Source organism: Platalea leucorodia (assembly GCF_965183815.1).
Source record: "Platalea leucorodia genome assembly, chromosome: Z".
Lineage (NCBI taxonomy): Eukaryota > Metazoa > Chordata > Aves > Pelecaniformes > Threskiornithidae > Platalea > Platalea leucorodia.
In genome coordinates, this window is record NC_138858.1 from 30,070,320 (window position 1) to 30,081,966 (window position 11,647).

Genomic DNA, 11,647 nt, shown 5'->3' on the forward strand with positions numbered 1-11,647 from the left:
CCGTGAAGTTTCGCCCCGCTCCAGCGCGACGCCCGGCCACGCAGCCCAGCACGCCTGGCATGTGCTCCTCTCCCTCCTTGTTGTGCGACAACACGGACCTTCAGAGCCACCCGGAGCAACTCCCCGAGCGGCAAATCGCGGATACTTTGCTCCCCTGCCTTTTCCCTGTAACGCCGGCATTGCCTAAAAGCAGTTCTGGCGAGGCGTAACCGAAACGAATCCTGCCCCTCGCACCCGCAACGGTAACCCGGCTTCCCGCGAACGCCCCCTCCCCAAATGCTTATCTTAGAGCCGTGCAAACACTAGTAAATACACACACACACACACCCCGCCCGCCCGCCGTGCCCGGGGAAGGGCCCGGCTCCCCCCGCCGCGGCCCCGGCGGCCGCTGCTCCCCGCCCGCCCGGGACGCGGCTCCCCGCGGGTCCCGGCGGCTCGGCTCCGCATCGAAAAGTAGCGAAATGCCGGGGGATTCGGGCCGATTTTGACTTTCCAGCCCGCCCCCCGCCTCTGCCCGGTCCGTCGGCGTTTCTTTCCCGGGAAGCCTGGCTCTTCAGCGGAGCCGGGCCCTTTCCGCTAAATGTTATTTGGAGCATATGTTTCGCACATTCATTCTCTTTCAGTCCATTCTTCTGGGCGCTAACTGCTAACACGTTATAGTCACCTTGAAATTTCCTCTGCTATTTTCCAATTAAAAGCTTAATAGCCCTGGAAACGGAGTTCATGTGGTGCAGTTTACCACAGCCCCTTCTTCTGAAAAGCTTTCTGCTGGGATCCCATTATGTGCTTGAATAAACCTTTTCTGCGAGCAGAAATGGGAACCGGGGTTGTCAGGTGTTGGGTTACAATAGAGTTTCAGGCAGGGGACGTTTTGCTAACATAAATACGAACCCGGCCCTATGGGGAGATGTTGTCAAATACTAGGACATGGAAAACATTCCCATCAAATATGAGAAAAGGATTACGGCACTATATCAAACGAGTATTTCAGCCTAAACGCCCGGAGCGCAGCCAAGCGAGAGAGGGGCCCCCGGCGCTCCGCCAGCCCGCCGCCGCCCCGGGGCAGCCCGGCCCGGCAGCCCGCAGCCGCCCTGCCGGCCGCCGTGGCTGCCCCGACCCCCGGGCCCCGCTCCTGCTCGGGGGGGAGGAGGGTTTTCCACCCCCGCCCCCCTGCCCCGCGCCAGCACTCGCACCCCGCTTCTTCGTTTTGGGGGAACGGATTCCCAGGGGCGGCTGCGCATCGTCTTTTACGCGCCCCGTGCAATTTTGAGGTAGTTGAGTATTTGTTTGCTCCGCGGAGGAGGCACCGCTGGTTCGCTTCCCCCCCACCCCCACCCCGACGGGGACCCACGAGTGTGAGATGCCCCGCGGGGGAGGCCAGCTGCAGGGTACGGCGGGCTGCGGGGCCGGGGAGATCCCACCGGCGCTGCGGGGAAACGGGCTGTTCCCCGCACCCGGGCCGCTTCGCCTCCCCGCCTCGGCGCGGTGAACCGGCAGGAGCGATGGGGCGCTCACCCTCCCTCGTACCCCGCACACAGCCCCGGGGAGAAAGATCTCTCCGAGTCCCTCTTCCCCTAGAAGTAGAAAAGTAATTAGGAAAGAGCTAAGTAATGAAATATTACGAAAATACCTTCCTAGCACACGCCGTGCTTTTTATTCTCTCCGGTGAAATACTTCCCGAGTTTTAAATCTGATTTTCTAATTACGTGCCCTCGTTAAATGGCTTATTTCGTGTAGCGAAGAGAGTGGAGAGGTGCCTGGGAGGAGGAGGGGAGATCCTGGGGCCGCGAAACGGGCTCAAGTCCCAGCAGCAGCCCCTGCCTTCCCGCGGACCCCGTGCTGCTAAGTACCTGTGCGCGGGCAGATCCACGCTTGCAGTGAATTTGTTTCCCCCCAGCCGATATTCCCACACCTTCTTCCACTAATATATTACATTCGGATTTAAACTTCTCGCTGTCATATTGGAAATACCCGTGTTTCAGCGAGAAACCTCCCCGCGGCCGGAGATATAGAAAATCACCACCCAGCCGCATCAACCACATCAAATAGGTTGCAAGCAATCTGGCTTGCTCTGAATTACACGTGCCTTTCTATAGCCACCGTTTGCATTTCAGTAGCTGCCTTGGCGAGGGAGGCGGGGGAGGCAGGGGACAGCGGGGGCAGGTAGCGGCCCGCGGCGGCCCGGCTCCGCGGCGCGATCCCGCGGGGACGCGGGCGCAGCCCGGCTCCGCGCAGCCGCTCCAGGGCAGCTTCAAAACTTTGGTAAAACTCTGGGCTCGAAAACGCCCGCAGCGCTGGGCCCCGGAGGGTTTTGGGGCCGCAGCCACGCAGCGTGCCGCCGCTCGCAGCGTCCCGCGGGCTGTGGCCGGCTCCAAACGCCCCGTCTGGGCCCCGCGGGGCCGGTCCGGAGCCCGGGGAAACCTCCCAGACCCCGCTGGCCCCCAGCCCCTGGCGCTTTCGCGGCGTGAGCCGTGCGGGGGGCGTGGGTGGGTGGCATCAGCCCCGGTCCAGACTCGCCGGGGGCCGGACCCCTTCGGCACGGCGCGGGCAGCGCCGCCGCCCCCGACGGCGGGGCAGACACCCCCCCCCCGCCTCCCTCCTCCCCCCCTCGCTCCCTCCCTCTTCTCCCTCCATCCATCCCCCCGCGGCGGCGGCGGGGAAGGAGGGTGGCGGAGGGGGGCGGGCGGGGGGCGGGCGGAGGGGCGCTGGGCTCGGCGGGGCGGCGCGGGCAGCGGCAGTGTCGCTCCGGCCGGCGGCAGCGCTCTGCCCGCCGGTGCCACCGCGGCGGGCGGCGGCTACCCCCGCCGGCCTGGGGCCGGGGCCGCGCCCCCCGCCGAGCCCCCGGGCAGAGCCGCCCGCCTCCTCTCCTCTCTTCCGCCGCCCCGGCCTCCGCCCGCCCCCGCTGCCCCCTTCTCCGCCCCGGAGCCGGCCGGGCTCCTCCCGCGGGCATGAACGGCTACGGCTCCCCGTACCTCTACATGGGCGGCCCGGTGTCGCAGCCGCCGCGGGCTCCGCTGCAGCGGACGCCCAAGTGCGCCCGGTGCCGCAACCACGGCGTGCTGTCCTGGCTGAAGGGCCACAAGCGCTACTGCCGCTTCAAGGACTGCACCTGCGAGAAGTGCATCCTCATCATCGAGCGGCAGCGGGTGATGGCCGCCCAGGTGGCGCTCCGCCGGCAGCAGGCCAACGAGAGCCTGGAGAGCCTCCTCCCGGACTCCCTGCGCGCCCTCCCGGGGCCGCCGGGCAGCGCCGAGCCCCCCGCCCCGCCGCCGGGGCCGCCGCCCTGCGCCGGGCCGCCGCGGGCCCCCGCCGAGCTGGCCGCCGCCGCCGCCGCCCTGCGCTGGGCCGCCGAGCCGCCCCCCGCGCTCCCGGGGCCGCTCCCCAAGGCAGGTGAGGCCGGGCCGGGCCGGGCCGGGCGCCGCGGGGCCGGGGGGTCCGCGGGGCCCGGGGCGGAGGGAAAGGGAGGGCAGCGCCCGGGCCGGGAGCCCGACGGGCGGGCCTCGGGGGGTGGGTGCCCGGGGGAGGGAAGGCGAGGGCTCTCCCTTCCTCCCGACGGGCGCCGTGGGAGGGGGAAGGAGGGAAAGCCCCGACGCCTTCCTCCGTCCCGGCCAGTGCGCTTTGTCGCTCCTAAAAAGCAAGGAGCCGCACGGCGCCGGCCCCGCTCCTCAGCCGGGCTCGCAGCCGCCGAGACCAGCGGGGCGACTGGCAAACGCCGCCGCTGCCAACCGGCTCCCCGACGTTGCCGCTTCTGGGCTCGTCCCCGCAGGCCGGCCGGCGGCCGCCGCCTGGCTTCCCGCACCCAGGGCACCGGGCTGCGGGACCTCCTCCAGCGCAAAACCCCCGCGGGCAGCCTCGGGGAAAAAGCGGCGCCGGGAGCCGGAGGGCTTCTGCGGAGCACGGAGGGGCCGGGGGGGCGGCGGGGGATGAGCGGGGCGAGCCGGTTGTTTCGGCTTCCCTCCCGCGCTGGCCTGTCCCGCCGCGCCGCGCCCGGGGCGGCTTTCGGCGGGTCGGGGGTGCTGACTCCCGCAGCCGGCCCCTTGTGAGTGCGACCTACCGGTAACACACATTTCTGGACGCAAAAGTCACTCTCCGGAGCCGCCGTCCCCTTCCCCGCCCGGTGCCTGAGCGGGAGCCGACGGCCTTCCGCGCCGGGGACGCCCGGCAGTCCGCTCCGGGGACAAGCGGCGACCGCGACGAAATTTTACCGGGTACCGGGGAATGGCAAACCCTGGGTGCTCCCGCACGGCTCGGCTCCCTACGGCTCGCTGCCGGGCGGCCGGAGGCCCGCGGGGCAGTTGTGGGGGAGCGGGACCAGCCCCGCTCCCTCCGAGGGCGCGGGCAGGGAGCGGGCCGGCCCCGGAGGCGTCCGCCGGGGCCCCGGCACGGGGCTCTGCTCCCCCGGCCCCGAGGTGGCGGCACGGCGGGGTCCGTCGGTGTGGCGAGGCTGCCGGTGGCCCGGGACCCGCTTCCCCTTGGCCGGCCCTCGGCACCGCCCGCCCGCCCTCCGTCCCTCCACGGCCCCCGCATCCCCGCCCGACTCCGCCGGCCGTTCCCCAGGGCCGGGGCTTCGGGGTCCCGTCGCCCCCCACGTTTCCGCCTGGCCGCAGCCTCTCGGCGGTGCGGAGCCGGGGCAGGGACCGCGGGGAGGGTGGGGGAAAGGCCGGGGGGTGGGGGGGGGGGGGAAGGAAAAAAAGCCGCCTTGTCTCCTTCCAGAAAGTGAAACAAATAAACTTCGCTAGCAGGATATAAATCTGGCGGATAGGAACGGTATTGACTTGCACGCCCAACTTTTCTTCCCCCTGATATATGAACTTCCCAGCTTAAAAGATTACAGTAATCACGGGAGGACAGTGTAAATCGAATCTGATAGCAATAACTTTTGGGGAAGGTCAGGCTCAAGTGAAATGTTACCAAGCAACAGGCATTTTGTTTGCAAAATACAATCAAAGTGTATTGATGAGAAATTCTTCCTTGCCAGCCAGTCAGCACTTTCTGCTAACAGCTTTACCGGGGGGGCAGATAACGGAGGAGATCTCCATAAATCAAGACCCGCGGCGCGGCGCTGGCCCCGGCCCCCGCCCGCCGTGCGGCCGGGTTGGGGGGCTCCGGGCACCCCTGCCCCGGGGCCGGGGGTGCCGGGGAGCAGCCCCGGCTGCACCGGCTCGCCCGCCCCGTCCCGGCCCCGCTCTCCGAGGGTTACAGAAGGTTGGTTTGGTTTTTTTTTTTGGTTTGGTTTTGTTTTGTTTTGTTTTTGTTTTTGTTTGGGTTTTTTTTGTTTTTTCCCCCGCTTTTGTGAAGGCGGGAATGCGTGAGAGCAAAGCGGGAAATGATCTCCTCGGGGGGTCCTTCTGTCACCTGCGCCGGACACTCTTTAACCAGATAACCTCTTTATTTCCAGCCATCCTCGTGCTCTGAACGGCAGGGCTTTCTCTTCCCTCTCTCCCTGCTACCTGTATTAAAACCGCCGTCAGAATACAGTATGTAATTATTTGCTCCCCCAGCCTGCCCCGTTTCTTACACCCCAGGACATTAATCTCCCGGAAGGTGTTTTTTTTTCAGTACGGAGGAGGTATTTCCCGATGTACGGTAGAATCAGATCCGTTTATTTTTGTTCCTGCCAGAATTGGTCATTTCGGCGGGACAGTTGCAAAGTTCTGTGCAAATAAGGTGCCTAGAAACTACTACCCCTGTTGCACCTGCCTGTGCTAACCCGGATTAATTCCTCCTCCTGATGCTGTGCTCATCAACTTTCATCTCGCACATGAGTGCGTGTTACATTTCTCTGCCTTAGTAATAGTTATCAAGGCTTGTAAACAATTCAGATAATGTTATATAGAGTTTTCTGTCAATTTCAGAGCCAGCTTTTTTAATGCAGCACAGCAGTCTCTGTGTTAGTTTGGGAACAGTGACTAGTCTCTTACAAAGTACCTTAGACCTTTGAAGATAGGGAAGAAAGTCTGGAGTGAAGGTAATAAAAAACCAAAACAAAACAAAAAACAAACAAGCAGCAAAACAACAACAAAAAAACCCCAAACCAACCCAACCAACCAACCAAAAAAAAAAAAATCCACAAAACCCCCCGTAAGTTTTACATGACCTTAGCTTTATGTGGCTTTATGCTAGTTCTGGTATCAGTCCATTCTAATAATAGAAATAGGGAAAATAGCAGATGTTTTGGGGATCCAAGAAAATCTGTGTTGCAGAAAGAGCTGTCCTAACAATTAAAGTGCAAGCTGTTTTAACAGAGAGTCAGCAGTGGGAATATCAAGGAAGCCAATTTGGTTCCAAAGTATTAGACCAAATTTTCCAGACAAGTTATTAACTTGAGGAGAGCAGCTTCTCTCTCTCTCCCGTTTTACTTTTATTTGACCCCTTTACAATATTTGCCTCATGATCCTTAGTGTATAAATAGGCAAGGAAAATTTGGGGTATACATCGCACCCAATTCGTAGCAGCTTTATTTATTAATGTAGATTTTACCGTGAATATATGCATGCTTCTCCCACCGTGCTGTGTTTCATGGGTATCTGTATTTGCACTGCATCTCTGTAGATCTGGGTATGTGTCTCTCTCTGAGTGCGTATTATTCGATAAATACTACCTATCATTTATATCGATAAGAAAACAATTTCCCTAGTTTCCTCAGGGCTGGCAAAGTGAATACTTGAATGCAGACAATTTGAAATAGAAGGTATAGAAAACAAACAAACAAAACAAACAAATAAACAAAAGAAACAAAAATGTCTGAGGACGAGGTTTCTTTCTTAAAGCCTAGAACATCCTCATGGCAAGCTTACGACTGGCGCAAAAAATACCTTTGGCTAGGAGCAGCGGGATGCATGTTCTGAACACAAAATTAATATTTTTGTACCTGAAAATATAGATGCTTGGGATTAATACACGCACGCAATATTCTTACAATTCAGTGCCCGCACAAGGACATTTATAATGTGCCTTCCCAGACCTTTGTTTGTTTAACGATTGCTTCTCCGTGCCGGTGTGACAGAGACGGCAGCCCCGACGCCGGGCGTTCCCCGGGGAGGCGGGGGCAGCCCCGGCGCACCCCCCCGCCCGGCCCGCCCCGGGAACTGGCGTTCAGACCGGGAAAAAGCACGGGCAAAACACGACCTGCCGGGCGGGAGACCCTCGGGAACCCGCCAGGAGAGCCGGCGGGGACCCTCCGCCCTGCCTGAAGCGCCGGCCCGGGGCACCCACCCGGCGTGGTGCGCCCGGGCACGCCGCGAACAACCGCCGGACACCGGCGGCGAGAAATGCTCTCGAAAAGGCAGAGGGGAAAAAAAAACCAAAACAGAATAGCATCTTAATAGCAGCATTCGATTTAAATCACCGGCATCTCGTTTTACGGGTCTGACCTGGTGAGTCTAACAGTCTGGTGAGATGCACCGCTCTGGTCTGCGCTGTACGAGGAGAAGGTACCTGTGCAAGGCGAAGGGTCGGGATCTGTGCAGCCTACCCATGACAAAGATACAAACTTCAGTGGGATGAGTTTTCAGAATTTGAAGAAAATTTTTATCCGAGCCTCATAAGGATGCTTTTAAAGATACCGAAAACTTAGCAAAGCTGAAATATCTTGAAAATCATCATTATTCAGGATCAGGATGTGTATTAGGGGGATCTAATCTTATTCTATTCCTTTTTTTAGCATATATTTGCTCCCCAGTGACACTTGTTGTCAGCCCATAAAGATCCACTGGAAAAGCGCAGTAGTTCTGAAATACGACTGCCTGCATGCGGTCTGTTTGGTAGTATTGGGTGCCACAGTGCAATCTACTTACGTGGAAATTAGGACCATCGTCTCCCTCAAATGTCTCTCTGTCTCTGGCAAGACAGGGACAGAGGTAATTAGCTGTCCTCAGGCTGCCCGGTAAGCCTTCGATGTACAAAGTGCCCATTCACTCAGATGTGAATTATTCTTAACATCCTGTCCTTTGTAATAAATGCGTCATTATGAACGTGTGAAGGGATTAGGGGGGAAAGGTACCGTGAGGCTCACAGTTTTTTCAAATAATGGATGAGCTATGCCGAGGTCATACCACCTCCTCAAAAGGATACACGGGTCCAGTTTGCTACCGGCGAACGTTTCCTGCGCTCCCCTTTGGCTGCTAACGCAAGGCTGATGCACTGGGTGTATAAAGAAGAGCATATATACATTGCTTTCTCTGTGATATACCTACATGAAGGGTGATTGCTTCTCCGCTTGCACAGACAACAGAGCACAACCCATGTAAAAATGGGTACCCAAACCAGGTTATCCTGCTAAAAGAGAAGGGTGAGACCTTCAGAAGTCTGTCTGTATTGCTCAGCTCCACTCTCATGCTCACCTTCCGCAGCCCAAACTAGCAGCACCCCACAGCTTTGTAGGATGGCCCATCATTTCTGCCTGGCACAGCCATCCTAATGAGGAGAACCTCCCTTTGCCACGCTGGCTCTCAGGCTGTGCTCTCCCAGGATCTCACATTTATTTACAGCTCCCGTTCTGGCAAGCATAGTGGCTTCTCATTCAGCGCAGGCTTGCTCAGACCCTGACTCCGTTCTGAAGGTGGGTAAATTGCACGAATAGAGTTTGTCTCAAGCTGATCTGTTCAAACTTAGCCTGCTGCATGGGGAAATGCCCTGCCTGTGCCTGGGGTGAGAAGGAGGCAGGACTGTCTATGGTGAGCAGTGAGGCTCAGGCGCTTGCACACCTTTAACTTCTTCCATCTCGATTGGGCAGGGGTGGTCACCGGCACATTTTGGGAGCCTTTGCTTGCTTCTTACAGCTTCTTTGTCTAGTTGGTCTGATCACCAGTGGCTTAGGAAACCAAGCAAATACTTGTATTTGTTTCTGCAGGTAGTCTTTTACATCTGTATGTGTTCAAAAGCACAGCCCTGCACAGCTGAAGCAGGCTCTGTCAGCCGCAGCTTGGACAACGGCCCGTTTCCCCAGACACTGACACTTCCCAGGGAGATCATCATTGTGCTGCATGAGGGAGGCCAGCAGAACAGCATCCTTGGGAAATGACTGTGAACAATCTCAAGCAAATACATTGCCCACCTTGTGCATAAACCGTGAAAGCCCTCAACCTTTCTTCTCCTTTCTCACAAGCAGTCTTATTTCAGTGGTTTCCATACTCTGGCCAGGCGTTACCAAAGTGACCAGAGACTTGGGGTACCCCATTTTTGAGTGTCCATCTGGAGACAGCATGGTCAAGGGGCTTGTTTTCAGCCCTGTGCTCAGCTTTTGCCCTTCTTAGTTTAGCACACAAAAAGCAAGATACCTGGAACAAGTGCTGAGAGAGTTCGTGGAGTCTCCATCCTTGGAATCATTTAAAGCCCAGCTGAGCAGGGATATGAGCAACCTGCTCTGTATTCTAGGTTACTCCTGCTTTGAACAGGAGATTGGATCAGATACCTTCCAGAGGTCCTTTCCAAACCAGGTTTTTCTGTATTCTGTGCTCTAATGGGCCAAGGCATCAGCTGTACTCCAGCATTTGGAGGAAAAGCCTCTGATTATTGCTAGCGAAGGAACCAGTTTCTGCAGAGCCAGAACTGGAATACACTGATTTATCTGGAGACTTCTTTAACCTTCAGCCAGTAGTCATGATGGAGGGGTTCCACCAATGCTGTTAGACATGCAGAGGGAATTTTGGTCTCCCACGTGCCCCCTGGATATCTTCAGCTCATAGTCAGTGAGGTGATGCTAGTGAGGAATTATGATATGAAAGTGCTGAAGTTCCTCTGAGAAAGATTGCACTTGGGTGGTGTGTTGCTGCCTTGTCATCAGTGGGAGAGGACTGATATAGCATATTTGATGCAGCAGAAAAATGACCACTGCTTCTTTTCTTGTACATGGGAGAATGAGACATGTATCTATAAGGCAGTGTAAAATGCCTAGACCAGGTCACTTTACTCTTTTGCAGTTTTGTTCTCATGAGATGTTGCAAATAGACTTTAATTTTAGCAGGATCTCTGTGAAAAATGCTTTCTTTTCCCCTTAGGATCCCGCTCTGTTCACTTTAAAAAGACTGTGTCCTCAAATGTCTGCAAAACCTTTTGGCCTCAGTTTTTCGTTAACTTCTCTGCCTTCTCTTTGCAGACATGAATGAGGAGCGGTTGGGTGATGCCAGTGGAGCAGACAATGCCGAGACCTACAGTGACAAAGACACAGACCAAAGGAGCTCCCCAGACATGACTAAAGCAAAAAGTTGCTTCACCCCTGAAAGCCCTGAAATTGTTTCAGTGGATGAGGTTGGTTATGCAGTTCAGAAAAATGGTGGGAGCACAGAGAGCCATCCAGACAGCCCCAAGTACCACCCAGAGCAGAACCACCTCCTGATAGAAGGTCCTTCTGGGACAGTTTCTTTACCTTTCAGTTTGAAAGCCAACAGACCTCCACTTGAAGTCTTGAAAAAGATCTTCCCTAACCAAAAGCCAACTGTGCTGGAGTTGATCCTGAAGGGGTGCGGCGGTGATCTGGTGAGTGCTGTAGAGGTTCTCCTGTCCAGTCGGTCTTCGGTGGCCAGTGGGGAGAGAACTTCTGCAGAATCTGATGGTCTTGTTTTGCCTTCCAATGGGCACATTTTTGAACACACGTTGAGTTCCTACCCTATTTCCTCTTCCAAGTGGTCTGTGGGCTCAGCATTTAGGGTTCCTGACACACTGAGGTTCTCTGCCGATTCCAGTAATGTCATGCCAAATCCTCTGGCCGTACCTTTGCAGCACCCTTTCCCTCAGCCACCACGCTACCCGCTGATGTTGAGGAACACTTTGGCAAGAAACCAGTCCAGCCCGTTCCTGCCCAACGACGTCACCCTGTGGAACACCATGACACTGCAGCAGCAGTACCAGCTGCGGTCCCAGTACGTCAGTCCTTTCTCTAGCAACTCGGCCAGCGTTTTCCGAAGCTCGCCTGTCCTTCCTTCCCGCTCCTCAGAAGATCCTAGGATCTCAATCCCTGATGACGGGTGTCCTATTGTGTCTAAGCAACCGATTTACACAGAAGATGAGTATGATGAAAGGTCTGATTCTGCGGACTCAAGAATACTCAACACATCTTCTTAGACTGACATTTGATACGTGATAGCTAAGTGATACTTGCAGTGCAGCTGAACTACTGGGCCCTGAGAGGAGGGACACGTACTCTACAAAACCCTTGCAATTGTATTAAGAAGTGACTTTGCTTGGTATTGTACTATAGCAATAAAGACATAACTTATTTAATTTCTTGCACTTCACTGGATAATGCCAAATAGCAATACTCTGGCTTTAGTGCTGAGTGTGTGTTACAGAGGAAGACTTGACGGCTATCAGTTATGGGACTCTGGAAGACTCATAATGGAAACAGAAGCCCAAGGTCTACTTTGTTCCTTAACTCAGAAAAATGGGGATGTTAAACTAGAATACTTGAATGCTGTTTTATAAGAGAGAACTCCTCAGGACATAAGAAATCAAACAAACATAGTTCAATTGCAAATGGACTAAAACAAGGACCTTAATCTTATGCCAGTGATCATCCTTGCAGTGAAAGAAAAGGCAGAAGAAAGAAATATGCACATGAAACTAGCATGAGCTGCTGCTGTGCTGTTGGAGGTTGGACACTTTTCAGAGAAATAATATTAAGAGTTATTCTTTTCCCATGTCTAGGTTG

At 56.3% G+C, this 11,647-nt stretch overlaps 1 protein-coding gene across 1 annotated transcript; it reads left to right on the top strand.

The window, feature by feature from the left end:
• Positions 1 to 2,948: 2,948 nt before the first annotated feature.
• Positions 2,949 to 11,061, top strand: DMRT3 (doublesex and mab-3 related transcription factor 3; the record flags this gene model as incomplete). Its single annotated transcript, XM_082336632.1, has 2 exons — positions 2,949 to 3,390; positions 10,097 to 11,061. 2 exons carry the CDS (start codon positions 2,949 to 2,951, stop codon positions 11,059 to 11,061), a joined length of 1,407 nt encoding a protein of 468 aa, XP_082192758.1.
• Positions 11,062 to 11,647: the final 586 nt, after the last annotated feature.